The sequence below is a fragment of the Peromyscus eremicus genome, chromosome X, assembly GCF_949786415.1.
Source record: "Peromyscus eremicus chromosome X, PerEre_H2_v1, whole genome shotgun sequence".
Classification (NCBI taxonomy): domain Eukaryota; kingdom Metazoa; phylum Chordata; class Mammalia; order Rodentia; family Cricetidae; genus Peromyscus; species Peromyscus eremicus.
In genome coordinates, this window is record NC_081439.1 from 65,326,123 (window position 1) to 65,353,469 (window position 27,347).

A 27,347-nucleotide genomic window follows, 5' to 3' on the forward strand; every position below is an offset into this window, starting at 1 on the left:
GTATTTGGCAAAACTGAAGAAAATATTCTATCTATCCTATATTTGTGAGTCTAAAGTTTCATATCAAATTTATCTTTTATCATAACCAAGGAAAATTGTAACTATTCTTCAACTACATCAAAGACCTCAGAAGAATATAATATTACCTAAGTAAACAGGAAATGCATTGTTAACAACTTCTAAAAATCTAGAATGACAGAGACATAAGGGATGTCTCCAGTTTCTTCTAGTCTCAATACCAGCAGCAGTCTTATTCTTATGCTCTCTAGAGAGAATTCAGAGAAGACACAGTAGTAAAATAATCAGCTGAGAGTTTAGATAGAGCAATAAAGAAAGGAAGAATATGAAAAAGAGTGGACCAAACAGCAAAAGCCTTGGTCAGGCAGGAAGGGAATTTATATTTCCCTTCTTACTGTAAGCCCTCCCCTTGTACCTCACCCAAAACAAGTACTTGTAGGAAAGGGTGTGCTTTTCTCAGAAGCTCATTTTACCCATTATTTGATATGTTACAAGTCGGTTATAAGATGCAAAAACATGTCTAGGTATTTAAGTATCTGAAAGTTGAAGATTTTACTAAGTGAAAGGGTGCTAGCACTCTGAATATGCTCCCCCAGATTTGAAATCTTGAACCTGTTTTAGTTCGACCTAGCCAGCATAGACTATATTCACCCATTGCCCCTTATATCTGTTTTTTTTGACCCTCAGCTGGCCCATCTGGAATTAGTTATCACTGTCTATATTTTGAACTCCAATTGACCATGACCTTTGCCATTATATTTATATCTTATTTCAACACCTTAAGCTTGCCCACACATTGTCCTTTAAGTACTACCTTTGGGCACCTAATTGTCAGTATCTACCAGAACTAACTCCTTACCTAACAAAATGATAAGTGATTCTCACACCTCATTCTCTTGAGTGTTGGAATTATAGTTGTTTACCACCATGTCATGGTAAATTTAAGAATTAATCAAACATTTTGTTTCTTTTTTATGGATTTTCTTTACTACTCTGTATCCCTAGTATCTACATATGTATTTTAAGGCCTTCCATTCAAATAAAAAGTGAGTAATTACAATACATTGAATCAGTTGATAAGCTTTGACTTTTTTTCTGTCATAACACCATTAATTTTCAAATCCATTTGAACAAGGCAGATCTTTCCACTTATGTATATCTTATGTAATTTATTTCAATATTTCAATAATTTTTGTAGTGCTTGCTAAATAGGTCCTAATACTTCCTTATTAAATTTATTTCCAAGTATTTTATGCCCAAAGCTAGATTAAATGGAATAGTTTTTGTAACTCAAATGAACACTCAAAATGTTCATTGCTATGTTGAAACAGAATTAATTTTGTATACTGATATTTTTATCTTGTAACACTAATTTAAATGTATAGTTTTGGCTTCTTTGTCAAAAATAAGGTATCATAAAGTGTGTGGATAAATGTCAGGATCTTCAATTTGATTCCATTGGTCCACATGTCGGTTTTTATGCCAGTACCAAACTGTTATTATTATAATTATTACTACTACTACTACTACTACTACTACTACTACTACTACTACTACTACTACAACTACTATTATTATTATTATACTATTATTACTATAGATCTATAGTAGAACTTGAAGTCAGGGATGGTGATGCCTCCAGAAGTTGCTTTATTGTAAAGGATTGTTTTAGATATCCTAGGTTTTCTGTTTTTCCATATGAAGTTGAGTATTGTTCTTTCAAGGTCTGTGAAGAATTATGTTGGGATTTTGATGAGGACTGCATGGTATCTGTATATTGCTTTTGGTAATATTACAATTTTTACTATGTTGGTTCTACCTATCCATGAGCATGGGAGATCTTTCTATATTCTGATATCTTCTTCAGTTTCTTTCTTCAAGGATTTAAGTTCTTGTCAGACAGGTCTTTCACTTGTTTGGATTTTTTATTTCCCTTCTTACAGTAAGCCCTTCCCTTGTACCTCACCCAGAATAAGCACTTACAGGAAAGGGGTGTGCTTTTCTCAGAAGCTCCTTTTACCCATTAATTGATCTGTTAGAAGTAGATTATAAGATGCAAGAATATGTATAAGGATTAAAGTATCTGGAAGTCGAAGATTTTACTAAGAGAAAGGGTTCTGGCACTCTGAATATGCTCCTCCAGTTTTGAAACCTTGAATTTGTTTTAATCTGACCTAGCCAGCATAGACTACTATTACCCATTGTGCTTTGTATCTGTTTATGTTGAGGTTTTTGGTCTACTTGGATTTGAGTTCTGTGCATTGCTGTGGGATGTTCTGTATGTCAAATTGCTCTGATTGGTCAATAAATAAAATACTGATTGGCCAGTGGCTAGGCAAGAAGTATAGGTGGGACAAGGAGGAGAATAAAGCTGGGAAGTGGAAGGCTGAGTCAGAGACACTGCCAGCCATCACAATGACAAACAGCATGTGAAGATGCCGGTAAGCCACGAGCCATATGGCAAGGTATAGATTTATGGAAATGGATTAATTTAAGCTGTAAGAACAGTTAGCAAGAAGCCTGCCACGGCCATACAGTTTGTAAGCAATATAAGTCTCTGTGTTTACTTAGTTGGGTCTGAGGGGCTGTGGGACTGGCAGGTGAGAGAGATTTGTCCTGACTGTGGGCCAGGCAGGAAAACTCTAGCTACAGTGCATGGCAATAGAAATGGATCTATTTGTAATCTTCTACATGTTGACATCCAGTTATGCCAGCACCATTTGTTGAAGATGCTTTCTTTTTTCCATTGTACAGTTGTTTGGTTAGAGCTACCCCAAGGTATTTTATATTATCTGTGGCTGTTGTAAAGGGTGATGTTTCTCTGATTTATTTCTCAGCCCAATTGTCATTTGTGTATAGGAGGGCTAATGATTTTTTTTGAGTAAACCTTGTATCCTGCCACATTATTGAAGTTGTTTATCAGTTGTAGGAGTTCCCTGGTAGAATTTTTGGAGTCACTTATGTACACTATCCTGTCATCTGCTAATACTGAAAGCTTGACTTCTTCCTTTCCAGTTTGTATCCCCTTGATCTCCCTTTGTTTAAAAGTTTCTTTAAAATTTAAAGAAGTTCTAATTTTTTCTTTTCAGTCTTACATTTATTTCTTTTTCTTGTACAATTGGCCTGTTTATAACCTCCATGGAAATATATTCCTAGAGAGAATGAATAACAAACATAGCAAAATAATCAAATATTTAAAATATTTATTATGTTTAAATTTGGAGAATTAAAATTGTTTCTTTCTTTAATTCACCTATTTAACAAATATTTGGTGCCTTCTGTGATCAGTCAATATGGAAGACATAACTATAAATCAAATTTTGATTCATCTTTCAAGAAACTTTCTAGTACTAGCATGATTAGATATACCTCAGCACTGAAATCTTATTGGCATAAAGCAACCAGCCATGAATTTTTTCTGAAAATTTCCAGTTTGTAAACATTTTAGAATCCATTAGACAAGAGTCAAAATTTAAGATATCACATAATTACTTAAGTAAAAATATAAAATCAAATTTTCATAATTTTATTGATTAATTAAAAATATAATTGATTTGATTATTTTGATATAAGTAAATTAATAATCTAAATATTTCCAAGTTAGGTTTATCTGTTATCAAAATTGATAATATTCTTTGCTTCTAACATACAATGGGAATTCACATAGCTTCACTGAAAAACTATTATCACACAGGTAGATTCTATCAAGTATTGATATTCTAAAAGCCAGAGTTTAATTGAGTATATTAATAACTGGGAGTGAATTTTCTGAACTTAGTTAGATTTTTCAATTGATAGCTGTTTAGCATTAAATTGCATAGCAAAATAATCACTTCCAGTAACCACTTTCACTTTAAATAAAAGCTTTTTACTTGCATAGTTAAATAGGTTGTGGAAAATTATATTTTCTTTGTAAATATGTGCAAGCCAGAAAATGTTGTTAGGATTATAGATTTGGCACATAAAATGTACCTGTAAGATTGTGTGGGAATAGATATCTCACTGCTTCCTCTTAATTTGGACAACAATGTGTGTGTATGACCCATCTTCACATTACTTGAGTCAAACAGTATTAATCATTGAGATTACTTTAGCACTATGTTTCTCCAAAAGTATTCCTTTGCAATTTGGGTTAAATTAATTAATAAACATTTCAGTATCTGCAGTAAAAGTTAATTCCAAATCAGTCAGTGTTTGATAACAGTTTTGTAGGCAGTTCTTTCCTTTCAGAAAAGTAACAGTCTTAGCACAGAGTGTTAAAAATGCACAATGATTGTTTTTCTCTGCCGAGTAGTACTCCATTGTGTATATGCACCACATTTTCTTTATCCATTTTTAAGTTGAGGGGCATCTAGGTTGTTTCCAGGTTCTGGCTATTATGAATAATGCTGCTATGAACATAGATAAGCATGTGTCCTTGTGGTATGATTGAGTATTCCTTGGGTATATGCCCAAAAGTGGTATAGCTGGGTGTTGAGGGAGATTGATTCCCAAATTTCTGAGAAAACACCATACTGATTTCCAAAGTGGTTGTACAAGATTGCATTCCCACCAACAGTGTAGGAGTCCCTTGTTCCACATCCTCTCCAACATAAGCTGTCTTCAGTGTTTTTGAACTTAGCTATTCTGACAGGTGTAAGATGGTATTTCAGAGTCGTTTTGATTTGTATTTTCCTGATGACTAAGGATGTGGAGCAATTCCTTAAATTTCTTCAGCCATTTAAGATTCTTCTGTTGAGAATTATCTGTTTAGCTCTGTAGCCCGTTTTTTAATTGGATTGTTAGGTATTTTGATGTCCAGTTTCTTGAGTTCTTTATATATTCTGGAAATCAGCCCTCTGTTAGATGTGAGGTTGGTGAAGTTCTTTTCCCGTTCTGTAGATATATACTCACTCATAAGTGGATACTAGAGGTAAAGCAAAGGATAATCGGACTGCAACCCACAGCTCCAGGGAGACTACCTAGTAAGGAGGACCCTAGGAAGGACACATGGATTGCCCAGCGAAGAAGAAATAGATGAGATCTACATGAGAAAACTGGGGGTGAGGGGAGGTAATGGAGAGCAAGAGATGGGGGATGAGAACATAGGAGAATGGGAGGTTCGAGCTGGAACAGGGACAGAGTGGGAGAGCAAGGAAAGAGATACCATGATAAATGAAGACGTCATGGGAATAGGAAGAAACAGTGCTAGGGAGGTTCCCAGGAATCCACAAGGATGACCCCACCATAGACTACTGGCAATAGTTGAGAGGGTGCCTGAACTGGCCTACTCTGGTGATCAGATGGCTGAATACCCTAACTATCATCATAGAACCCTCATCTAGTGACTGATGGAAGCAGATGCAGAAATCCACAACTGGGTCCCAGGCCGAGATCCAGGAGTCCAATCGATGAGAGAGAGGAGGGATTCTATGAGCAAGGGACATGGAGATCATGAAGGGAAAAAGTATAAAGACAACTAGCCAAACTAGTGGAAATGCATGTACTGTGGACCAATAGCGGAGGAGCCCCCATGTATGTGGACTAGGCTCTTTGGATAGGCGAGACAGTTGTTTAGCTTAAAGTGTCTAGGGGGCCCCCAGGTAGTAGGATTAGAACCTGTCCCTAGTTCATGAGCTGACTTTTTGGAGCCTAGTGCCTATGGTGAGACACTTTGTGCAGCCTTGGTACGTGGAGGAGGGGTTTGGACCTGCCTCAACTGAATGTACCAGGCTCTGATGACTCCCCTTGGGAGACCTTGCTTTGGAGGAGGTGGGAATGTGGGGTGGGTTGGGAGGGAAGGCTGGTGGGTGGGAGGAGGGAGGACAGGGGAATCTTCAGTTGGTATGTAAAATGAATAGAAAATCTCTTAATAATAATAATATAGTAAAAAATGCACAATGAAACTTTAATGCTGTTGATCTGTCAAAATGCTATGTAGTAGATAAATTCAGGCACTAAGATTGATAAACAACTGTCTCGCCTATCCTCATATTTTTATGAGGGTTTAAGTTTGGCAATATCAACTTTTATTATTTGGGCATGGCTACATAAAATTATTTAACCCTGTAATTTGGTAACAATCCATAATTTCTTTGGTTAAAAGTATGACATTCAAAATATAAATTTATTTCCACTTTCTGAAATGATGGCATGCTTTAGTAAAAATAGTGAAATACATTATCATGTTAGAATAACACAATAATGTTATATCTGAAATTCTGTCAATTTGTAACTGCATCACTGATTGTAATGTGACAAGCAGAAATACAAGATTAATATATAATATCTCTTTTGTACTTTCTCAACTTTTTAGTTGTAGTATAGCATGAAAACCATTGTAAATAATATGTAAATTTATTGTACATCTGTTTGAAAATTGAAAATTGACTCTTACAAATTTTATTTGCCATAAAATTCATATTTTCCTGTTTTCAATTCTTCTCAAATGTAAAAAAATGTTCTTAGCTCATGGGGCTATACAAAACAGGTGGTGGGCCAGATTTGGCTGATAGGATTTAGTTTTCTGAGTCTAAGCTTAAAAGTGACTAAGATTTTATTCTTGCTCATACCACATGTATGAAAAAAAAACTGTTTGCAGAGGGATTTTGCTCAGCGATATAGACTGATGGGAGACCCCTTTTAACACAGACTTCCACAGTTACAGAAGTAATACAAGGAAATATGTAGATTTGTGCTTTTAATCTTCCAACTAGAAGTGATACTCATTACTTGTGTTCACATTTTATTATTCACAGTATTTCACATAGCCACGTTAAACTTCAAGTGGGCTAGGGAAGTATGGAAATGCAGCCCTCTTTGTGTGGATGTAGAAGAAAATGTCGTGTCTTTTTTTCAATTTTATTATTTATTTAGTATCTATGCATGTGTGTATGCATGTGCATATTTGTGTGTGTGTGTGTGTTTGTGTGTGTGTGTGTGTGTGTGTGTGTGTGTGTATTACTTTGTTTTCATATTTAGGCTATTATAAAAATACCATTTTAATTAATCTTTCATCTACATCTTACTTTGTTATGCTTTTGAAAGTCTGTTACATTGTTTTAATGAGCATGAAAATCCCATGACATTTTTGGCTAAAGTCTTTAAGGTATTAATTTTTAAAAATTCATTACACTTCGCTCAGCCTGGAGGAGGGGACTGGACCTGCCTGGACTGAATCTACCAGGTTGAGCTGAATCCCCAGGGGAGTCTTTGCCCTGGAGGAGATGGGAATGGGGGGGGTGGGCTGGAGGGAAGGGGGGCGCGGGAGTGGGGAGGACAGGGGAATCCATGGCTGATATGTAAAATTAAATTATAAAATAAAAAAAGAAAGCAGAATCACAAAAAAACTCATTACTTAAAAACATACACAAATAGCAATGAAATATTTTCATTTCATTCTGGAGGTTTCATAATGCATTGTCAGTAAGCAGTTTCTTAATATTGCACTTAAATGGTCAAACATGACAAAATTTAAAAATTTTTTATTATATCATTTATGGTCTTATAGCACTTGGATCTACAAAATTTCCAAGCAATATTCATAGACTTTATCTAGAAAATTGAACATTCTTTTTGTATAGCCTATAAGTAGCATTTGCCATGCAAATAGTTGCCTAGATAAGAGGTGGGTATACCATTGTTTATTATTAAATCCATATATGTAAAATAAGGGCTTTATGGGGTTTACAAATTTTATTAGTGTTTTGTACAACACAATTTGTTCATATTCACCTCACCTCCCCCAAGTCTTCCAAGATCCAACCACCTTCCCTACTCACTGAGATTTGTGCCTTTTTTTTTTCTAATCAAGACTAATTGGTGCTACTTAAATATCCTGGAATGTTTAGTCTTCCACTGAAGCATGGCCAATTTACTAGGTAATATATTCTTAGAGAAAACTTTCTCTTCATCTCCCAGCATCTAACATTTGCCAATAAATGTGTGGATTTTGTACCCAACTTTTCTTTCCATTCTGTGATTTGGTCAGGCTTGGGCTTTTACAAGTCTGCATTCTGCCATAACTGCTGTAAGTTCATAAGTGCAGCTGACCTTCTGTGTCCCTTGTAGGCATCAACCACCTCTGGTTTTTATAGTCTTTTTGTCCCTTTTTCTGTAATGATCCTTGGACCATGAGGGGTTGGATTGTAGTATGTATAGTCTGTATAGGGTTGAGCATTCTGAGGTCTCTTATTTTCTATACCTTGGATAACTGTGTGTGTCTGTGTTATCACCCTCTAGTGCAAATAGAAGCTTCTCAGATGAGAGTTGGAAGATGCATTGATGCATGGTATAACAATGTTATTAAAAGTTGCCAGGCGGTGGTGGCGCACGCCTTTAATCCCAGCACTCGGGAAGCAGAGCCAGGCAGATCTCTGTGAGTTCGAGGCCAGCCTGGACTACCAAGTGAGTCCCAGGAAAGGCACAAAGCTACACAGAGAAACCCTGTCTCGAAAAACCAAAAAAAAAAAAAAAAGTCACTTTGCCCTGGAGGAGATGGGAATGGGGGTGGGCTGGGAGGAGGGCAAGGGGGGAGGCTGGAGGAGGGAGGACAGGAGAATCCGTGGCTGATATGTAAAATTATATTAAATTATAAAATAAATTTAAAAAAAAGTCACTTTAATACCTTTTCCTTTTAGCAGCATAATAGCAGTAGGTTCTTTCCTAGGGCCCATATCCAGTCTAGTTATAGGGTTTTTGGCTCAGTGTTGGTGCCAGGAGTAGCTTTCATCTTGTAAAGTGGGGCTTTAATCTGATCAGAAAGTGGTTGGTTATTCCTATAATGTTCATGTCACTCTTGCACCAGTGGGCATATCTCACCAGGCTACTCATTATTGTAGTTTACAGGATTCATAGATAGGTATGCCTGGTGATTATTTTTATCCTTCAGTAGCATTAGTAGCAACTTTCAGCATTATGAAAAGTAGCCAGTAGGAATAAATCTTCCAAGTTTGAATCACTGTGATTTCTATGTGTTCTATGTCCCAAATATTTGATGGCGACAGCAATAGGTTCTTACTGTCCAGTTCTAGATGGTAACCAATATCCTCTAAAGTTTGGGAGGAGTCTATGGAAACTCAGTGGCCAACAACTTCCAAAGTAGTAACCCATTCCTGTCATTGAGCTTTTTATCTGTTAGTCTCTGTTGTAAGTGGGGATGGTTGTTTGTCCATTGTAGACTGATGCCATTTTAACTCTTTTGATGTATGTGTATGTATGGATGCTTCTAGTCATTGGTTTCCAAGTAACTTGTCAAAATTGTCTTTAGTGTAATTTGTTCTTCTCTATATTATTTCCTCTACATTGGATCCCACTCCACAACCTCAGTTAAACCTAGTGGTATGTACATAATTATTTACAAGTAGCCACAGTCTGACATATCATTTCCATGAGCTCATACAATAAACCTTAAAGACTTAAAAAAAAACTACTAAATGGTAGGTACTGTTATATACTAGAGAAGTGAACAGGAAATCTCTACTCTACAATAGGTTGGAAACCTTCTCTAAAATGAGAACTTCAGTTTTTTTTGAAAATGGGCCTTTAAAGTGTATGGGTTTAGATGTACTAAAGCAAAATTTTATATGTTCAGTCCAGTGAGTCATATCTGAAAATTTCCCTAAAGAATATGTAGTCTTACTTAACATATAGAGGAATAGAAGCATAGAGAAAGTAAGTTACATTCTGAAGACTGATAAAACATGATAGTCATTTCAAATGTATAAAGTGCCTAACTCTCATACAAGTGCTCATACATAATCATAATCTTCATAAGACAATGGGAGCTTATGAATTTATTTTGAAGGCATTACATTCATCATGACTCTGTTAGTATTCTGCAACTATTATTATTACTACTTGAAAAATAAGCTCCAAAATTTATACCCCATATCCTAGTTTCCTATAATCCCACTCCAAAGATATTAGTAATGTGAAGATATACATAATTCCTGAAATTTTCCTGCAGTTGCCCTTTACTCTGTCTTACCTCTTTGCAAGTTGAGCAGTAATGATCATAGTGTAGTTTTCCAATTAACTGATAGTTACATGAATACAATATTACACTTACTACATACCAGACAGTATTAATTTTGTCATCCTCTTATATCTCCATGAGAAATGTTTACTATTTTTATTGTACAAGTGAAGAAACTAAGATAGAAGGACTTAATTTGCCTGGGCTTAAAGTCTCAGAGTAAATGAACATCATCATTAATACCTGCTACTTTAGTCTTAAGTGATTGAAGAAAATTAGCTAACAATCCTAAAAGACTAGTTAATCATAAAATGCTATTGATAAAATTCCTTCCCAGGAAGGTATGTGAAACAATGTCTACCCCCTTTTTAAATGGCCTACAAACAAACAAAGGCACGATTCTAACAAAGTTTACTCTGGAGAACCCAGTGAATTTGTCAGGCTGTCTTACAGAACCTAAATGAGAGGTTACTTACAGGGGTATGGCCACTCCTCCCCAACCAGCCATACCTGAAAATCCTTACCCAGCCAAGATGAGGGCTTCACTGTAACAGTATACATGGAACTTCTGCTCTCTTCCCTGGTCTCTAGTCTTCTGTGTTCTCTATATAATCTAGCTCCTCCCCTAGTAGGCAAGAAGAGTTACCAGATGGTAGGGAGCAGCTGCATATTCAGGAAAGAATTTAGTATCCTAATCTTCTCCATATGACAAAATAAACCATCCACAAGCCCATATTGCTTGAAGTGGGGACACAGCTGAATTCCCCAAGATAGCAGTTGTGTGGCTCGGAAGACAGTTACTCATGACAGGTGCACTAGGTAGCAAGACCAATCAATATTTTGAAACCAGACTGTTTTATGATGTGGCTTTTCAATTTCAGCACTATTGGCGTTGTGGGTCTGAAAGCACTCTGTTGTTGGGAAATTGTTTTGGCAATTGTAACATGCTGAAAATATCTGCAAATATTCTCAAATTTTTCCTATGAAGAAAATTCACTTTCAATTGACAATCACTGCACTAAAGAGTATGAACATTCAGTCATTACTGCCTCTAGATAACAGACTATTCCAATTCAAATCTTTCATTCCAAAGCTCTCACACAGATTAAGCAACTGAAACTCAGATATTATTCGCATTTTTTAACTTTACCAGAATCAGTTTTTTCTAAAAGTTTAGGGAAGGTTAAATTACAAAGGCTTAATTTTTCTCACAGCTAAGTTATTTTTTAAAGGAAAGAAGAAAAACTCAGTGTTACTCTACCATTTACCTCCTATTTCTCCTTTCACCCTCCCTCATTTCTCATAACATTCAGCAATATTTGGATAATAATTTTGAAAGAATTTATGGAGGTTAACCAGATGTTTAGATGGAATCATCACAAACATAATTTCTGTGAAACTCTACAATATTTGACAATTTATGTGAAGATCACAGAACTTTTTGTCACAGGGGATTACATCTGTATGATATTTTCAAAGAGCTCTAATTTAGGATTCAAACTAATACAGAGTTTTAAATTACCAGTATTATTTTCTCTTCTTTACAACATCTTCAAATTTTATAAAATAACTTGATGGAATCAGTCCCTAACAGGGATGTTTCACTCTATATTAGAAAATATTGATACCATACCCTCCTGTTTTATTATTAAGTTCCTCTTTCTGTATTCATTTTTTCATTGCCACTCCAGTATAAATACATGGAATGTGGTTCAAAAATAGCTAGAGATTACTTTTTCATACTTATTAATATGTCTATTGTTGTGATCCATAAAGAAGTTAAGATAAAAACTCAATCTTAACAAAGCAGTACATAGTGGTTTGCATGCTAAACAATTCTGGAATCTGCTAGGTGCGGAAGAGAGTAGAGAGAAACGCCATTTAGAAGTATCAATAGAACTAAGTGTCTGGTTATAGAAATAAGCACAATTGTCACAGAAAGTAGAGAAGAAATTCTGACTTTTGAACAAGCTTGCAAGAAATGAATAAAGCTTATCAAAAAGTCATAGCTTTTGAACACTCAGTCATCATCTTGACCTTAAGTGAAAACTAAGAAAGCTTGATTGAAAATACTCTCATGGTATTTCTAGAATTACTGATCAGAAACTAAAAGCCTCCAACCTTCCTCTGCATCTGTACTGAGTAAAATGATTTAAAAACAGGTTAATAGTTGAATCAATCATTTGTGAAGCATAAAGCTTTTATCATTGTAAAAGTGAGAAGTTTTTTCAGGAATGGTCCCAAAATCATAAAGTTTGAAAGTATCACATAAAGGACTTAATAAAACTTTCTTCCTAAGCCTTATTCCCAAATTCTGATTTCTTTCCTAATTGTATGTAGCAATTACCTGAGAAATTAAAAAAAAATGCTGATAATCAGCCCCAGCCCCAGATATTTTAGATTCAATTAATATGAAATAAAACTTGGTCATTTTCATTTCCCAAAAGTTTCCCAAATAATAATAATATAATACAGTTATGCTACCTTCAAATCAAATATATTTATTTACTTTTGTTTTAATTTATTTAGCCAGTAGGGTAAGGCTTTTATAATGGATAAGGAAACACACATATACTGCAAATGCACAGAGAAAAAGGCCTTCTGTAAATTGGTAATGAGCTCCACAGTTCTACATTTTGGTTGATTGTGGTTCTCTGTAATGGCCGCCATCTGTTGCAAAGGTAAGTTTCTTTGATGAGGGTCAAGACTACACTCATTTGGGAGTATAAGGAAAAATTTGGTTTAGCTCAGGAGTTTTGTCTGTCGTCCAATGTCTCTCTGCAGCTGTTGTTCTTTCTCATCAGCACTGAGAAAATTCAAGGTTAATAAAGCACTATGCAATCTATTTCTAGGAGTCATTGTTACCTGTTGCTGTTTATTTAGCATATCCTTTAAAGTTCGATTGGATCTTTCTGTGACTGCTTGGCCTGTGGGATTGTGTGGTATACCTGTAACATGCTTTATATTGTAATAAGCAAAAAATTGTATCATTTTATTGGAGACATATGCTGGGGCATTGTCTGTCTTAATTTGTACAGGTATTCCCATGATGGCCATAACTTCTAATAGGTGTGTAATCACAGAATCAGCCTTTTCAGAACTCATAGGAGTTGCCCATTGAAATCCTGAATAGGTGTCAGTGGTATGATGTACATACTTTAATCTTCCAAATTCTGCAAAATGAAACACATCCATCTGCCAAATTTCATTTCTTTGTATACCTTTTGGATTGCTCCCTGCAGGTAATGGAAGTTGGTTATAGATGGAACAAGTAGGACATTTTTTCACAATATCCTTAGCCTGTTGCCAAGTGATGGAGAAATCCTTCTTCAAACCTTTGCTATTTACATGGTATTTCTTATGAAATTCTGAAGCTTCTAGCACATTACCTATTAGTAACTGATCAATCTCATCATTACCTTGTACTAGAGGTCCTGGCAGACCTGTGTGGGATCTGATATGTGTTATATATATAGGATGTTCCCTTTTTCTGATGATTTCCTGCATTTGTATGAATAATGAAGTTAATTCTGTATTATCAGGAATAAATTCAGCAGTTTCAATATGTAAAACAACTCTCTCTGCATATAGAGTGTCAGTGACTATATTGAGGGGTTCTGTGAAGTCCATCAGTACCATAAGAATGGCATACAGTTCTGCCTTTTGTACAGAGCAGTATGGACTTTGTACCACTTTACTTAAGTCTCCTGATTTATATCCTGCTTTCCCTGATTTATTTGCATCAGTATAGAATGTGAGGACTCCAGAAATTGGCTTTTGTCGTACAATGTGAGGAAGGACCCATTCGGTCTTCTTTATGAATTCTATTCTCTTGCTTTTGGGATAGTGGTTCTTAATCTCTCCCAAAAAGTTACTGCAGGCTCTCTGCCAGTATTCATTATCTTTCCATAGTGATGAAATTTCTTCATTAGTTAAAGGTACTACAATTTCTGCTGGGTCCATTCCTGTCAACTGGCGAAGTCTTAGTTTACCTTTTTGAATCAAATCAGAGATCTTTTCTATATAAGTCTTTAATTTCTTATTTAGTTTATGTGGTAGGAATATCCATTCCAATATAATATCTTCCCTCTGCATCAAAATACCTGTTGGAGAATGTCTGGAGGGGAATATTTCAAGAATGCATTTAAGTTCTGGATCCACACGATCCACATGTGCTTCTCGAATTGTCTTTTCTACTAGAGCCAATTCCTTCTCAGCTTCGGCTGATAATTCTCTTGGACTATTTAATTCTTTGTCCCCTTCTAGAGTATTAGCCAAATTTTGTAGTCCATCTTTGGGTATTCCCATGATACCCAGTAAGTTGGAAATGCTTCCTAATAACTTTTGAAAATCATTAAGAGTCTTCAATCAATCTCTCCTTAGTTGTACCTTTTGGGGTCTAATTTTTTGTAGCTCTATCTTATATCCTAAGTAGTTAATAGAATCTCCTCTTTGTATTTTTTCAGGAGCAATTTGCAGTCCCCCGCGAGGCAAAACTTTTTTTACTTCTTCAAACATGCTTTCTAATGTATCTAATTTTGGATCAGCTAATAGGATATCATCCATATAGTGATAAATTATAGATTGTGGAAACTTTACATGAATTATCTCCAATGGTTTCTGCACAAAGTATTGGCACAAAGTAGGGCTGTTTAACATTCCCTGTGGGAGGACCTTCCATTGATATCTCTTGACTGGCTGAGAATTGTTATAATTAGGTACTGTGAAGGCAAATTTTTCTCTATCATTTTCTTGTAAGGGTATGGTAAGGAAACAGTCTTTTAAGTCAATAACTATTATAGGCCATTCTTTAGGTAGCAGAGAGGGCAAGGGCATCCCAGTCTGTAGGGAGCCCATTGGCTGAATTACTTTATTAATAGCTCTCAGATCTGTCAGCATTCTCCAATTACCAGACTTTTTTTTAATAACAAATACAGGAGAATTCCAAGGGCCGGTAGATTCTTCAATGTGTTGAGCATTTAACTGCTCTTGAACCAGCTGTTCTAAAGCTTGTAGCTTGTCTTTTGTCAAAGGCCATTGTCCAACCCAGACAGGTTTATTAGTTAGCCATTTTAAAGGTAAAGCAGTTGGTACTTCTGAGAGTTCAACAGCAGTCGTGCTCTGTTTGTAACAGCCTGAATGGTTGGTGACTGATTTTTATAGCATGTCATGATATTGTTCCTAGAAACATGCATTGGTCTGTATTCCTTTTCTGAAAGTGTAGGAATTTTCCTTCACCGTCCAAGGTCCCAGAACCAAGTGAGTGTGCCACCCATCCAGATCTCAGGTCTCCAGGTGCCTCCCTTGGCCCCGCCTTGTAGGCGTGACAGTTGCCGAAGTCTCAATGGGGGTTGGAACTTCCAGATCAAAGCTGGAATGGCTACCCACTACAGGTGACTGTTTTTCAGGGATATGATGAGGTTTTTGAAAGGCACACACAGCATAGTGACTCCTCCATTAGGAATACAAGGATTCAGTGACCTAAGGCATAATGCCACTCACAGTCACCCTCTTTCCAGCTAGCCCATAGAGAAAGTAAACCATGTGTGCAAAGAAGAAGCTACGTTTAAAAATGTTTTTATGAAGTTTGTTTTGTTGTTTGTTTTTAATGAAAGCTTAGTAAAAAAAAAATACCAATAAAGAAGACCTTCTGAACATCAGAATTTATTCTGGCCTCTTCATTCTAATAGTAATCTCTCCTGTTATAAAGGAGTCTCTTTTGATTGTCTTGGGTGGGAGAAGATACATTTAAAATTCCATGTAAGAAAAGACTGCCATACTTGGAATCATTTGAAATCTCTCAGTCATTTCAAAGTGAGAACACGTATTTGGGTGACATTTAAGATTTCATTCTTTTCTTGGGTCAGAAGATAACAGTTCTCTCCACAAACCAACATGAAGAATCCAGTCACCTCTCTCCCAATTGATAGCTTAGGGAAGTTAACATTTGAGGGATTCTTTCCATATTGTATTTTTCTGAGTATTTTAACATGTTGAATTTTGAATATATTGGTACTGTTCAAAAACATTAACTTTACAGTATGAAGCAAGAATAAGACAAATAATTCACAGAAGTTTACAGACTTGCCTTTTCAAAGAGAATAGTATTCTATTGTGTACATACACACCATATTTTCCTTTCCATTCATCCGTTGGTGGATCCTTAAGTTTGTCTTAAAGTAAGGAAGTAGCCAGTACTCTTACATTCATTTTTCTTCTTATATTGAATGGCTATTTTTTTAGTCTTATATTGTTCAGTCAATCACCTTGTTGATATCTACAAGTTGATTTTCTGGGAGTTTGATTTGGATTGTGTTTAAAGTATACATTAATTTGGGATAAACTGATGTTTAGATGATACTGAATTTAAATCTCTTCAAGGTTATTAAAATTAAATAAAATTTCTTCAAGGTTATTAAACATTTTCCTTTTTTGTTTTATAATTTCTTTCATCAGTTTTTATAGATACTTTAAACCTATTTTTGGTATTTTTGAAATTTTCCATTTAAGGTTTTCTATTAAATAATGTTGGATTAAGTTCAAATTCCACTTTTTTATTGAAATATACAATACTCATTGTATATTTCATATACATAGTTGATCTTATTTTAGTAAATTGTAAGCTTACTTTAAAGGCATTTTAGTTAATGGTTTGTTAGGGTTTTCTTTGTTTGCTACATAAAACATTTTGTCAAATGCGTTATTTCTCACTTCCAAACTCATGTACTGCTCTTGCCCCTTTACTTTCTTACTATAATGCATAGCACTCCCAGTATGATACATGATTTTTTTCTGAATTTAACATTGAAACCCCAAATGTGCTAACATTAAACATACTGTTACCTGTGGGGTATTTTAGACTTCATTTATTGAATGGAAGAAGTTGTCTTCTGTACCCATGTTGTTAATAGTTGGGTCATAAGTAGGTGTTAGGAGTTTATCAAATGTTTTTCAGGTATTTCTTGATAGAAACATGTAATTTTCACTCACGTTTGTTAATAGGATAGATTCCATTAATTGACTTCTAACAGATGAATCAGCATTGGCTACCTGAAAAAAAATCTTGTTTGGTCAAAATGTAATGATCTTTTAATACACTTTAAAAAAAGATTTCCTTACATCTTGTTATTTTCTTTTTTTAAAATTTGGTGTGTGTGTGTGTGTGTGTGTGTGTGTGTGTGTGTGTGTGTGTGTGTGTAGGTTAGAGAATAACTCTATTTCAAAAGTTGGTTCTCTCCTCCACCATGTATGTTCCAGGGATTCAACCCATGTCACCAGCCTTGTGTGCAAGTGTTTTTACCCCCTCATCTATTTTGTCATTTCCAGTTTATTCTTTTTTTTCTTTTGTAATATCATGTCTGATTTTGGTATTAGTGATAGCCTCAAACAGTAGCTGTAAAATGAGTTAAGAGCTATTCTCTCTTTGTTAATTTTGAAGGAAGCTTGTTTGTTAGCTGATCTATTTATTTTTTGTAGAAGACATAAATGGATCTATTTGAGTGTGAAACTTTTGGTATTTTGCATTTTGGTTAAGCATATTTTTTGTTGTTATTTTTATTTTTTCTCTTGTTTGTGCTGTGACAAACTATTTCAAGTGATTGGCCTATTTTATCAGAGTTACCATATTCATATACATAATTTTATATAGGATTTTAAAACTATCCATTTAAAGTTACTTTCATCTATACTGATGTCCATTAGTTTCTTTTTCATGAGTCCATTTTTGTCTACTTTTAATCTTAATGAGCATAGCAAGAGGTATGTTAATTTTCATGATTTTGTGAAGAATGAGTTTTTTGTTTTCATTGTGTTTTTCTTGGATTCTTATTTGAATTTTGGTGATTTCTATTCTGTCATTTACTTTCTTCTTTTCTTTTATTTATTTATTTATTTATTTATTTATTTATTTATTTATTTATTTATTGACAGGGTCTTAACTTTATAGCCCTGGCTAGCTGAGAACTAACTACATAAATCAAGCTGGCCTCAAACTTGTGGCAGCGCTGCTGCATTTGTCTTCCAAATGTTGAGATTACAGATGCATACCACCTTACCTTGGTACTTTGTCTTGTTTTCTAAGGCAGAAATACAGAGACTTTTTTTTTGGATTTTTCTCTTAACTAAAGTATGCATGCAATGCTATAACTTTCCTTTAAAACACTAATATCATCATGATATCCCACCAAGTTAAATATTATATTTTATGTTCAGTTAAAATATTTCTTATTTTTTATTTTAGGATGTTACACCTTCTGTTATCAACTACTAGTTTAATTTCATCATCATCTGAGAACAAGTACTAAGAGATTTTAAGTATTTTAAATGTGCCAATGTAAACTCTGTGACCCATAATTTGGTATATCTTGATAGACATTTTATGTAAGCTTGTGAACAATACATATTTTGGAACTGCGATATAAAACAATCTATAGATGTGTATTACAATCAGGTGATTGATGGCATTCTTGAGTTCAATTACCTTTTTTTCTGATATTCTGTTTAATGGATTTCATAGTTTCTGATACTATGGTATTAGTATCCAAATATAAGAGTATCTTCAACTCCCTAGATTTCTGTATGTTCACTCAGATCACTTTATATTTTGTTTTTAGGTACAATCCTCAACAAAACTATGCCTTTTATGTAATATGCCTCATTTTTCTAGCTCTGAAGTCAGCTATCTGAAATAAAGTTAGCCAATTTTTCTCTCATTTACTAAATATTAGTATGACTTGTTTTTATTTTTTATGGGCATATACTTTTAATCTATATGTTCATTTATATTTAAAGTTTGGTTTACTTTTTGTTAATTTAATCTGTACTTTGAAATTTTCATGCAAAAGTGAATCGCATTCTAGTTACGATCATCTCCCAGTCCTGTAAACCCCCTCATCCTTACAAATCCCTTTCTCAATTCATAGCTTTTTGTTTGGTTTTGTGACCCATCTGTATTTAACCTAGGCTATCTTTGTAACAATGGATTTTGTTGAATATTTGTTTTGGGTCCATTGTAACTCATGCAAGTAAATAACTTCTCCAGGATTCCTCAGAATATATTCTCTTGCTTTATTATTTATGTGATCATTATAAAGTTATTGAACTATACTACTATGATTATATCATAATCTTTGATTCCACAATGCTATAAAATTGCTTATATATTATATTTTATTGATTGACTGTGACATATTAATTATATTTTATAGCTTCTGATATTCTGCCATGTGTTATACTAAGTAATTTGGTATGACTACTTAAGGCTGGGTATATTTCTCATAATGAGCAAAATTTATGAGTTTATGATGACTTTCAAATGACAATATCATTATGTATGAACTGCTGCTTTTGTTTTTTATTATTAGATTTTTAATTAGCAAAAATGACAGATTTTACTGTTATTCACAAAAGTAAATAATAGTACTTTTGCTCACATTCATATCTGTTACTCTCTCGTTTCATCGCTGTCCCATCATAATGAATTTACTCTTCAGAAATAGTCCCCTCTATTATTATGTGATTATTATTATTGTAATAATGTTACTATTATAATATGTACAATTGCAATTATAATACTTTATTATTATTATTATTATTGTTGTTGTTACTACTATTACTATTATTACATATGTGATACGATGACATGGGGATGTGTGATACTGTCTTTACCATTACCCACTTCTTTTCCCTGTTTGGAATTCCTTCCAGTGCCTTCTGCAATACTGGCTTGGTAGTCATGAACTGCTTTATTTGTGCTTGACTTGGAAGGCCTTTCATTTCTCCAGCTTAAAAGATTATTTTGGGAGAACTTATGCATATAGCTTCTGACATTACTAGAAGATACAGTTTCACAGAAAACTCTGCCTAAACATGAGCTGAACAAATAGAGCAACAATACATATGCGAAAGTAGATGGAGAAAAACCCATGAGGCCTCAACCATAAACAAAGAACTACAGGCAATTGAGTAAAGTAGGGAGCAGGAGAGGTGATCCTCCTCAGGGAAAAGATTACTAACAGGTTGTCCAATACCAAATGATCAGCCCTAAAAAAATACATACAAGTGACACTATACAGACTGAACATGATTTATTTAGATGTGTGTGCGTGCATATAGTATCAATTAATAAAGGAAGAGGCCATTAATTTGAGAGAGTACAAGAGGTATATATGAAAAGATTTGGATGGCCAAAACAGAAGAGAGAAATGATGTAACTGTATTATAATCTCAAAAAGAAAAGAAAAGCAGATAAACCTGTAGATGTAGAAATTTTGATTGCTGATTATCTAGTTTTAGTACTTGAAATATGTAACTCCATAATTTCCTGAATTTTAGAATTTTTGCTGATGGTATTCTGATGAATTTACCTTTATATGTAAATTTACTGACAGTTTTCTCTTGAAGTCTTAACACTGTTTCTTTGTTCTATACTCCTGGCATTTTATTTACAATGCATTGTGGTGGTATTCCATAGTCCTTTTCCTAGAGACTCCAAATGTTTTCTGTGATTACATGTCAATTTCTTCCATAAAAGATAGAATTTTCTGCTAGAATCTTTATAAGTAGACTTTCTATGCTTTAATTTTTATGCTGTCACTTTAACCCATTGTTTCTTAGGTTGGTAACTTGATTATACATAAATGTTTTGTAAGGTTTTTTAATCATTTTTTCTATTCTTTTCTTCTTTATTGATGTCTAATTGTATCTCCTGAATCTTGTCTTCCATCTGATAAGTTTTTCTTTTGCTTGATCTTTTAATGGTTCTTTGCACTATAATTCTGTTGAATTGAGTGTTTCTTAATTATTTTTTACACAATCCTTGCTGAATCATCTATGTTGCTGACTATATTATCCTCATGAATTAGCTTCCTATTTTATTCATCTGATTGTTTGTATACCCTTAATTTTAATGGTCATTTTTACTAGTAGACTAGAATTTTTGCCTGACATTTCAGTCATTTATATTTAACAAATAAGGAGTTACTATATCCCAAGAAGTGCTATATTGCCTTGATTTTTTTCGTGCATTTTATGGTTCTTTGTTATAACCTGTACATATTTTGGATGGGGTTATTTCTGTTTTATCTTAGTATCTTAATGAGCATCCTTCTCTTGTAGTATTAATCCTGATGACTACTCAGAAAGGAGGAGGAAATTTGCCTTAACAGCTGAAGTATCAGTACAAAGCAGACCTAGAATTATACATAAATCATTTAAATCCAACCAATGACCATAGAACAGAAAATTGCAGAAATCATGTATAGAAAACTAAGGAGTTAAAATTATTTAAGGTAAAAATAAAAATGATTGAACAAAATGAAATTGGCAGATAAAGTCTCAAAAGAAAGAAGCAAGGTTAAAGAAAGTAAAGTTAAAAAGAAAGAAGATAAGTATTAGGAATACTGAGAGGAAATGTAAAGGATCAAAATTTTTGTATATGCTGTCACAGTTACTGAGTTCATATGTGCATCAGTCATATTAGATGGGACTGTTTCCTTGGAGTCACCCATGATCTCTGACTCTTTCTGCTTCATGTTCCACATAGATCCCTGAGCCTTGAGGGGAGGATATTGATAAATGTACTGGATGGTTTTGTGTCAAGTCATCAGAGAGGAGGGAGCCTTAAGGAAATTCCTCCATGAGATCCAGTTGTAAGGCATTTTCTGAATTAGTGATCAGTGGGAGAGGGCTCAGCCCATTGTTGGTGGTGGCATTCTTGTGCTGGTGGTCCTAGGTTCTATAAAAAAGCAGGCTGAGCAAGCCGGGGAAGCAAGCCAGTAAGCAGCTCCCCTCCATGGCCTCTGCATCAGCTCCTGCCTCCAGCATCCTGCCCTGTTTGAATTCCTGTCCTGATTTCCTTCAATGATGAACATCAATGTTGACATGTAAGCCAAATAAACCCTTTTCTCCCCAACCTGCTTTTGTGGTCATGGTGTTTCTTGGCAGCAATAGAAACCCTAAGACAATAAAGAATGTCCCATTTACTGATGAGTGCACCAAGGTATCTCACTGTCTGTATACATTATCCAGTTGTGAGTCTCTGTAATAATTACCATATACTGCAAGAAGAAACTTTTCTGATGAGGGGTTCAGTAGTACATGATCTATGTGTATAACAATATGTCATCAGGAGTTGCTTGGCTGCAATGTTCCTTTATGAGAATAATAGTATTTGATTTTCCCCTAGGTCCATGATATATCCAATTTCAGGTTCTTGACCTCATTAACAGTGTCAAGTGTGGGTTTTGTTTTGTGGAGTGGGTCTTAAATCCAATCAAAAAGTTGTTAGTTAATCCCATTTGTACCACTATTGATTATACCAGTATATATTTCAGGCTGTTAAATATTATAGGCAAGGTTCATGTCTGGGTGAGACAGATGATTACTTTTCTCCTCAGGTAGCATGTATAGTACTTTCTGGCACTATGAATGCTAGTCAGTAGGGGTGAAGCTTCTAGTTGGGTACCAGATCAGCTTCTCCATGTTTGATGACCTAAGTAAGTGGTATCTTCAGGAAAGGGGGCTTACCATCTGTTGTTTGTTTTCTTGATGATATCTATTTAGGCTGGGGTGACACTGAATCAATTCTTTAATTCCTAAGAATGTTGAATAATTTTCATATATATATTAGCCATTGGTCAATTTTGTTGAAAACTGTTCGTTGCTCAATTATTTACTGGATCATTTACGGTTATTTTGTGATTTGATTTTTGAAATTTTACATATTATGAATATTAATCAGCTTTCAGATGAAGAGCTGACAGATTTTCTCCCATTCTATTAACTGGCTTTGTTTTAAAAGGCTGTTTGTTATACTAACATTAATTCAAATACCATCACAAGAAAATGTCACCCCTGTGCTCACAAGAAACACAGAAATATGATATAACCATGGAGAACTGTCAGTGAACAATTTTCATTTCTTCAATTTAAAATAATAGAACATGAAAGAAACTGTAAGTGAGCTCCTTTTCCATTATTAATAACAGGAAATAAGTTGACAAATATAAATAAGTAAGGAGAAGTAATATAAAAACACATACAAAGGCATTTGAATACTAACCAACTATTAATGAGAATAGGGAATTTTAACTATTGAAATATGTGTTCACAGGATGACTTAAGTACATATTAAAATACTTAATGAGAAAACACTTAAGACTGTTGTGCATGAAAAGACAACAAATTGAGTATTGGGACGCATTCTTTTAACCCCAGCACTCAGGAAGCTGATGCAGAAGAATCAAGAATTTGAAGCCAGTATTTGCTACATATCATATTCCACGGTAGTCTATGCCACTTATTGAGTTCCAAACATGCAGCATTGTATGTCTTATATGAGTAAAATGCTATAAATAATGTTAATATTCAAGCTTAGTGAGGAGTGTATGTCAAAACCTAAAATGAGCAACTAAATTAGGGAATATTCGCACACAACAATAAGAAATGAACCAGTGCTACACACAGTGACATACGAGATTTTCACATATTATGCTGAATAAAAGAAGCCAATGTAGCACATATTTTACAAACATGTACATAGTCTCTATTTACATAATGTTCAAAAGCAAGAAAAGTTTATCTATGATACATCTTTTGACAGAGAAGCTATGTATTGGAAGAGAGCCACAGTAAGACACATAGATACTGGAAACATGTTTGATCTGTGGCTGCTCTGTGGGTGGTTCCATATGTAAAATTCCATATGTTTACCTTACTATATATATGTTATACCATATCCCTTAACACATTAAAGATAACCTCAGAGAATGTTTCCATGTGATATTAAGGATGAAAACAAAACAAATTCTTGGAATGATTTCACCAAGAGAGATCCAAAATTTGAATTTTCCACTTCTCCTAGTGTCTTCCATCTGTCTATAGTTTGTGGTTACTGGCCTAGCCTGTCTTCTAGCTTGTTGTGTGTGTCTGATCTGTCTTTGTTGTGTCTATGTATCTATTATGCCTTTGAATCTCTGCCTGCCCCTAACAAAGGGCTTTGCTCTATATTATTGAACACCACAAAAAACATGGCATTGGGAAGTAGTGAGTTATACTTTACAGAAATCTTTTAACAGTTTTACAAGGAAAAAATCATTTTACTGACCCCAACTGACCCAAAAGCACTCTACCGAAAGCAGACGTTGTCGTCAAGCAATATCCGCATGTTATTTTCAACATTTGTGGTAGGTATGTGTTGTATAAGGTTACTTTCACCCTGATGATTACTTTTAGCAAATGATTACCACAACATTACTTGAGTCATGGGCATGGAAGAGTATATAATTTAGGAATATGTGTGGTTGTAAAAATTGATTGTATGGGAAATTCAAGCCATAATAACATTGGTTACATAGTTCTCTTAAAGACATCTTAAACAGCCTGAGTACGGAGTAGGACAGCAAGTTAAGTACAATCTTAAATGATTTCAACACATATTATTAACTTTAATGTGTGGTGTGCCAAAAGTTCAGTCTTTCTGGAGTCAAAAGATATTTATACAAAAGTGTCACTACATAGTGTCTCATTTAAAATGTTTATTTGGGCCGGGCGGTGGTGGCGCATGCCTTTAATCCCAGCACTCGGGAGGCAGAGCCAGGTGGATCTCTGTGAGTTCGAGGCCAGCCTGGACTACCAAGTGAGTTCCAGGAAAGGCGCAAAGCTACACAGAGAAACCCTGTCTCAAAAACCAAAAAAAAAATTAAAAAAAATAAAAATAAAAAAATAAATAAAAAAATAAAATGTTTATTTGAATTAATTCATTTAGATATTGTAAAAATGAATTTATTACCTGCTAGCATAAATAACGTCTAAAAACACAAAAATGAAGAAGTTTATTAGTTTTATAAATTTCAAGTACCTTTAATTCTCATTTAATGGGAGATGCTGAACATGCATGTTTGCTTGTGTATCACATTTGTAACCTACTCATGAAAAATGCAAGTGAAATAACCCCTAATGTACAATATTATAATAACTAATAGTATTATGAAAATAATTTTGACCTCATGAATCCTTGAAAAGCTCTTGAGGACAGCTAGGCTTTTCCAACATACCCTTTAAACATCTGTTTCATGGTCACCATGAAAATAATGATAAAGATGGTATAGGAGAAATACCTAGTAGAAATTGAATGATATAAGGATTTAGTAAGCACATTCATGGAAAATGAACAAACAAACAATATATGTAAAAAGAGAAACTTCTCTAAATTATATAAATGAGAAAATTGCATTTAATTTAAATATCTTAGTACTTAATTTAAAAGAAAAGACTTTACAGCTGGATGAAAATGAATCTAAATGACTTCAAGAGTTACAATCTAAATATAAGAATACCGACATATTAAATCCAAAAAGTGGGAAAGATTGTATAGTGTAAACTTAATTTATGTGTTCAGCAACCTAAATGCTTCCTATAAATATTATGAGTAAGCCAGAGAAAAAAAGAATATATATATATATATATATATATATATATATATATATATATATGTATATGTGTGTGTGTGTGTATAATATGATTTCATTTACATGAAATACCAAACAGAAAAACAATTATGAGATAATTCAGAGAACTGGTTATTACTCAGACTATAGTCTGAGGAGGAGCATAAGGGGATTTTCTGCAATACTACAAATATTCTTTATTTTATGTTATAATTGTGCAGGCATATACATGTGTAAAATATCATTAAGATATATATTTATCAGGAGTACACTTATGTATTTTAAAATTAAGTAAAATTTTAAAAGATTTATGATTAGAAGAAAAATGAAAATGTTTATCTTTGTAAATATTGCCAGTTGAAGAGCACAATTACAGAAAATTTGTAAAGAAAAAATTTCAGTATAAAGGTTTTAAGGTCATTGTCCTATTGGAAAATGAAATGTGTATTGATTAAATATATTTCAGTCTACTATGAATGTTAAAACTTTTATTCTAAAGTTAAGAGAATATATAATGTCTGGGTGTGTAGGGGACATAAGGAAAATGTGAATCAAAATAATTCAAAGAATTTGAGAAATTTTCTAAGAAATCTATTTTTCATGACACATAAAAAATATAGAATGTCAGATTCAGTCAGACTGTATGGGAATCACTATAAATGTGAATGGAAAATATGCATTGTGTTAAAAGATGGAGACTTACAGATTGTTCTTTAGATTCAGAAGAATACATTTCTTTAAGAAATGAAAGAATTAGTGGAAATAAGGTTCTATTGATGTTTATTCTGTTCCATTAAATAAATAAGTTTTACATCAACAGTAAACAATAATTTACTTTTTCTTTTTTTTGTAGGCTGATCTTAGCCATGAAAATGAGTCTGATATAATAGATGTGGTAAGTACCCTTTTAAATTTTTTTAAAAGAAAATATTTCTGATTCACTCTATTGTTCATCATACTAGTGCAGTAAATAACTTTACTTCATTTACTATTCTGTATAATTATTTATATATGATGAATATTTAAAGTATATTATGTTTTAATTTTTGAAATACAAATGTAATTGGATAATACTAATTTTTAATATAGTTTTTTTAGAAAATAGTCTAGGATTAAGAGCAAAACTAAAACTATAGTGAAGTTGGAATACTAAAATGTCTTCTCATTGCATTCTGAAACTGAAACTAATTTCTCTATTGATATTTCTGTCTGTTCCTTAATAACTTTCTTTTGTGAAGCTGTCTTTGTCAAAGACTGTAACCATTTTTTTATAGAATTTTGTTATCACCTAGGTAAGCAAGTGTTAATATGTTATATGAAAATTATTTATAGCAAATGTTGTCATGGTGGCATTCATCTTCATAAAAGTTACACTGTTAGGGAACTAAATAAAATTTTAACCAATATTCGTTTAAATAAATACAGTCATTTTTGTTTAGAAAAATACTTTTTTTAGTTTACAATTTACAGACTACTTGAGATGTATGTGTGGTTGAAACAAATAGAAAATTCAATTTTTCTCTTTTCTAAATCAAGCTAGTATTAATTTCAAGGAAGTGTAAGAGGCTCAAAAACCTATATTTTTTCCCATTGCTTAGCAATTGTTTTGGGCCAATAGAAATCACCAAATAGCAGTTTCATTCCTAATATAGTATCCAGAATAGAAATAGGGCAAATAGTCTTTATTTTTCATTTTTTTGCTATTTGCTGATATTGGAAAGTAATTTGGCTTTAAGACTTATTTCTTGTGTAAGTGAAAATGTCCCAGTAAGATATTAAAATGTTAAATATCATGTTTTCCTGTCAAGAGTAAAAAAGTTTTAGGTCTCTCTTAAAGATAAATTTTGTAAAGTGCAAGATTAAATGAGGCATAAGGAATGGAAATTATAAAGCAGAAGAAAAAAGGTAAGGAGAAAGGAGACAACTTG

At 33.7% G+C, this 27,347-nt stretch overlaps 1 protein-coding gene across 2 annotated transcripts in view; it reads left to right on the forward strand.

Moving 5' to 3' along the window:
• Window positions 1-27,347, forward strand: part of LOC131899055 (uncharacterized) — a 372,739-nt gene that overhangs the window by 87,006 nt on the left and 258,386 nt on the right. For both annotated transcript variants that reach the window (XM_059250423.1, XM_059250424.1), the window contains exon 6: window positions 26,273-26,314. In XM_059250423.1, coding sequence (XP_059106406.1) covers window positions 26,273-26,314 — 42 coding nt within the window. The remainder of the gene's footprint in view (window positions 1-26,272; window positions 26,315-27,347) is intronic.